The sequence below is a fragment of the Akebia trifoliata genome, chromosome 8 (genome assembly GCF_017979445.1).
Source record: "Akebia trifoliata isolate Shusen 1 chromosome 8, ASM1797944v1, whole genome shotgun sequence".
In the NCBI taxonomy this organism is placed as follows: Eukaryota; Viridiplantae; Streptophyta; class Magnoliopsida; order Ranunculales; family Lardizabalaceae; genus Akebia; species Akebia trifoliata.
The window spans coordinates 48152201-48157633 of record NC_141382.1 but is presented as its reverse complement, the minus strand read 5'-3'; the positions used below and the strand labels follow the sequence as shown (position 1 = coordinate 48157633).

The 5433-nt window shown below is 32.7% G+C and overlaps 1 protein-coding gene across 1 annotated transcript in view; it reads right to left on the bottom strand.

The window, feature by feature from the left end:
- Window positions 1–3179: 3179 nt before the first annotated feature.
- Window positions 3180–5433, bottom strand: part of LOC147397379 (shikimate O-hydroxycinnamoyltransferase-like) — a 4915-nt gene continuing 2661 nt past the window's right edge. The window contains exon 2 of the mRNA XM_086452970.1: window positions 3180–3450. Coding sequence (XP_086309096.1) covers window positions 3190–3450 — 261 coding nt within the window. The 3' untranslated portion in view covers window positions 3180–3189. The remainder of the gene's footprint in view (window positions 3451–5433) is intronic.

Below are 5433 nucleotides of genomic sequence, written 5' to 3'. Positions count from 1 at the left end.
GGTACTTAAGAAAAATAAAGATAACCCATTTTTGCAAGACTATGGTTTATTTTTATGGCCTATGATAGTTTGTTCTTTAGTTCATTGTTCAATGTAGGATTTGATTATAATGCTTGATGTTATAAATTTTTTTTTTTTAATAGTGTGTTCTTTTGCTTAAAAGATACATTGATGGTTAGACTACTTTTATCATCATAAAATATATATAATTATATGTAGGAACATGTTATCATACATAGATATTCAATGATTTTTTTTTCCTCACAAATATATCGTAAACTTAGAATACATGTCTAATGTATTATACATTATATTATGAATACATTTTTTTTTCTATATATATGTCTAAATATTTATCATTTTCCCTTAATTTTTCTTGTTTCTTCCCCGTTTTGGTCGATTTTTCCAAAGTTTTCTCTCGCCATTTTAAACCCGTACTGCAACTTGGTGACTATGATCTCAACTACAAACAAAAGCTATATAGTGTTTGCTCAGGTTTTACTCATTTTAGTTCTTCCCTTGGCAAGGGATTATATATACTTTGTAGATAAAAGAAAATTTTATATTATTATATTGCCGCAGCAACGTAAAATTATATATATAAATTCGAATCCACCAAAAAAGAAACTTTCGAATAATTTTTATTATTAAATTGAAGATGATTTCTACATTGGAGTTACAGTCATAGTATAGAAAATAGTTATAATCCGAGTAAAACATGAAAATAGCCAAAAATAAAAAATTACTAAAAATAATAAAAAATGTAATAAGCATTAAAGTAGAAATTAATAAAAATGAATTGACGATGCATGATTCTGACTTGTATAACTAAAGTTATTAACAAAACGAAACATTGTCAAAAATAGCAAATTTCTTAAAAAATAGGATAAATGAATGAATCAAGCCTAAAAATAAAAACTTCATTGCAAAGCATTGGATCTTAAAGATCTTGATGTTTTCATTCAAGAATGAATCTTCCTTTTATGATTTTTACTCAATCATCCGTCCGGATTCGTGAGCCTAGGTCTTACACTTGGACTTTTGGCGATTCAAACGTACCATCAATTCTTTTGTAATTTATCCTACATCAGTTCCCCTCCACTTGAAAAGAAATCGATCCCTAGTTATGCTGTAATAAAGATCCTAACTCAAACACCAATATAAAAAATTTGGTTTTTCGCAAGAATACCAAATTCACAGATCTCAAGATTTTTAATTCTTTACCAATCAAAGATTAGATCCATTTTACACTCAGCCCTATAAATTTAATGCTCTAAATTGGGTTTGTGGAACCCAAATTTGAAAATTAAATTCGATGGTGAAAAAGAATCCTTTTAAGAAATATATATATATATATATATATTATAGTTTTAGTTCAAATTTTTTTATGGTTTACATCCATGTTGCACAATATCATTATTTGGGTCCTACATGGACATGCAGTCATATAGATAAGAGACCGTTCGGTCCTTATAATTTTATGAATTCTTATAAGAAAAAAATATTGAAAAATACATATTTTAATTGTTGTATTTAATTTTTAATCTTGAGATTTCAATAACTGTCCATTTTTATAGTCATTTCGACCGATGTGAGAGTTTAGCAAAATATAATTACAGTATTGGGTCCGGTTGGGTGAGGCTGGGCCCGACTTTAATTTAGGTTGACATTTAGCCCCTAACGCTTGTTTCTTTTGGGCTAGGGGGCCCAATTGACAGCTCTACAAGTAATTTTTTATTTAACTAATATTACTTTGAAGTCGTTGGTTATGTATATTTTACAGGGTTGATCATTCCTCGTGCCAGTGCACGTGTCATAGAGCCAAACCGTGTACAAACCGTGTACTCGTCTACTCTTGGTTGCCCCCACATGGGCAAAATCCAGGCTACGCCCCTGAGGCCCCCACCCTCACCCCCACACAGACACACACCACATGTTCTTATTGTCTTAATGAATTATAACTACTACTCCTTTGTTTCCCACCATTATTGCCCATCGTGGAGTCAGGACATGTCTGTCCTTCGTACTCATGACAGAGAAATTACATTGAGAGATTATATTGCCACACCAACTTTTGCTAATGCCACCCCAATTCATATGTTAATAACGTGGTATCTTTTGTCTTTTGTTTTAGTTAAACCTAGGACTAGAATTAGGATTGCAATCCTGTGCAGGTTGAAGGGTCAACCCAAGTTGTAGAAGCCTTAATTTGAGCACAACTTAATCCGATCATCGGGTTAGAACTCATTAATCTAAGTTCAACTCGAGATTGTGCTTCTAAAATTGGGTTGAACTCGTGTTAGCCTAAGTTTGGTAATTTTAGATGGGTTGGGCTCATTGAGGAAGTCTAATTTCATCTTGATAAACAAATAAATTTTATTTATTTATATTTTAAAAAGTGAACCAAATATAATAAAAAAATCATCAAATAGGAATTAATTTGCAGATTGAACCCAGACTAAAATTTGGCCCAAAATTAAACCTGACAGAAAATTTTGAAATCAGTTGGTTTCCAAGTTTCATCAAATGCCAAAGATACCCAATTTTGGTTCGGACACGGTTCGGGCCACCCAACATTCATCACTAGTTGAACCTCCATGACCTTGAGATTGCATGTAAAAGTTAGCTTGAAACATGTTAACTTAATAGATTGTCAATCTTTTAAGAATCGTATAGTTCCAAATAAAATGATAATCAATCTCAAAATGTTTTGTAAAATAGGATACTGATGTTATTACAACAATCACTGGTTTTGATTATAGAAAGAAACGTAAGTATGTTTTGTAGGATTAAAACTAGATTACATTGATGTGGTTATTTTGTCTTTTATTAATGTCCTAAATTTGGAGGTTTTCCTTGATTCCTTAGCACACATGTTTCATTCATGAAGAATGGCCCAACTGATGATGATTGGCACTCCTTAGGCATTTATATATATATATATATATAGGGTAACGTTTAATGGCTAACTTTTTGGCAAAACATTTTTCAAAACATGAGTTAGAAGTTTTGGAATGGGCTGATTTTAACTTCTAACCCATGTTTACAAGTTGAAAAATCGTGGACCGTCCATTTTTTGTAAACTATTTTCGATGGGGTTAAAAGTTTTGGAATGGGCTGATTTTTTGTGATGATGATCTCCTCACCGTAGAGATCATCCTCACCAAAAATCAGCCCATTCCAAAACTTCTAACTCATGGTTTCAGGTTTCGGTGTTTTACGTGACAATTTCATTGATGGTGGGGGATGATGTTCGATATGGGGAAATGTTGGGGTTGGTGGTACTCGGGCATGTAACAATGTCCGATAAATGAATGGCGGGAACTTGATGTCCAGTCCTCGTGCGATTTGGGGACATGAGTTGACAAAATCAGTCCCCGAGGCTCCATCAGCCACCGTGTGATGCACTGCCACACCAAGTGAAACGCCACCGCATCTGAAATATGTTACCTACTCACATTCAAAGTTGAGTAAGTCCAACAATTTAGAGAAATATCAAAATAAGTTGCTTATTAGGTTATTGTGTGTATTTCAGTTAAATTCGAAAACCTAATTTTTCATAAAATGATAGAAACATACTAAAATTTATATGAATATTAACTTTTTTTTATTTATTTATTATTAAAATCACAGCCTCCAACACTTTAATGTTAAATCACAAAAAATGTGGCACATTTCAAACATTTGCGTAGCCCTGTTTGGATACAAAGTAGAGAAAGTAGTTTTGAGAAAAATCAAATTTTAAATGTACATTAAAAAGTACAAAGTACATTAAAAGTAAAAGTATTTTATTTGCTTTTTAAAATGTAAAGATTTTTACATTTTAAAACTAATTTTTAAATTTATTCCAAAGTTTCCTTTAGTAATTTTTGTATATATCAATAAGAGGACCTCATGCAGATAAGATAGCAAAATCACTTCGCACCATTCATTTCCAAAGCGTTTGATTCATTTTCGGGTTTTGTTAACGTTCAGACGCATTAAATACACCTTAGCAATAAACATTTGAGGGTAGTTTAGTAATAAAAAATTTACAGGTATTTTTTGTTGTAGGAAAATACATTTTCTAGGTGCATTAATTTCACCTTAACCTGTGCCCCTACAACACATGTTAACAACACTCGTCATTTTAAAAGCCTTTGATCATCTTTTACGTAGAAGGGCATGAACCTTAAAAGGAAAATGCAGCAGTAACATTGAAATTGACATCATTTCACACATTGTTGAAGTGGATGTGTACAAAATCGTAGATATTTTTCATGGAGATACAAGTGAGAAGCATCTATGGTTCTATGTACACTAATGTGTGAAATGATGTCAAATTCAATGTCACCTTAAAAAGATGCAATAGCTATAGAAACAAGATGATTTAGTCTCAGACCTGACGTTCTCCATCAAACAAACAAAAATAATGATAGGTGATCTCATAGCTCTTGGTATGTGAAGACGTATTGTTAGGTGCTCAATTTTATTTTTTTATTGAGGCCAATCCTAAATATCTGCTTGAGAGATAGTTGTCCATACATTGATAAGGGATGTATGGATTCTCGAGAAGAGAGGAGCCATGGTGGTCCCCCTTGTACTGTTCAATGACCTCAACTTTTGCATGTGCTTACACCTCTTGTTTGATTTGGTCAAGTGGCCTAACCTCTAAATTTGGGAGAGTGACTACTTTAAAAAAGGAAATGGGCTACTCATAAGTTGCTGACTTGCTATCTTTTAGATCTTTTTTTAGTGTTGATCACCAAACAACCAACAAAATCGGGTGCAAGAAAGAGAAGGTCAAGACAAGGGTGGAGCCAGGATTTTACTCACGTGAAGGCAGCCAAATGAAGAAAATTTTGTGTAGGGACAATTAAGAGTGAAAAAAATAGTTGTGAGAGCAATTAAAAGTGGAAAAAAAAAATTGTGGGGACAATAATGATAGATTTCTTTATCGGTCATTAAAATCTGTCGTAATAGTACATTAATCCATAGAATTTGACAACTCTTGTGGGAGCAAGTGCCTTTACTTTAAATCTACCCCTAGATTTAGAACTACCAAACTACTATCATTAATGAGCTCATCATTCTAGAAATCAGAGTAGACCTTATTAAGATTACTTACATTAATTATTAGTGATGCATTTTTATTTGGAATCCCTAGCAGCCCAACCGTCACTTGGTGGAGAGCATCAAACCAGGTTTGATCTCCATCAAACCAGCGGTTAAGATGGGAGGATAATCCTAATTTTATTAGAAAGATCTCAAAGAATCAATGGTTTATCGTTTGAGTTACGAAAAAAAAAATACACTACTTTTTAACGGAAAACATGGTAATTTTCTATTGATTTAACAGGTTAAACACCATAATTACTAACTGACATTCTTTGTACGCTCTCTGCTTTGGCCAGTGCAATCGAACGATAGATCTCTTACCTTGTGTATCGCAAA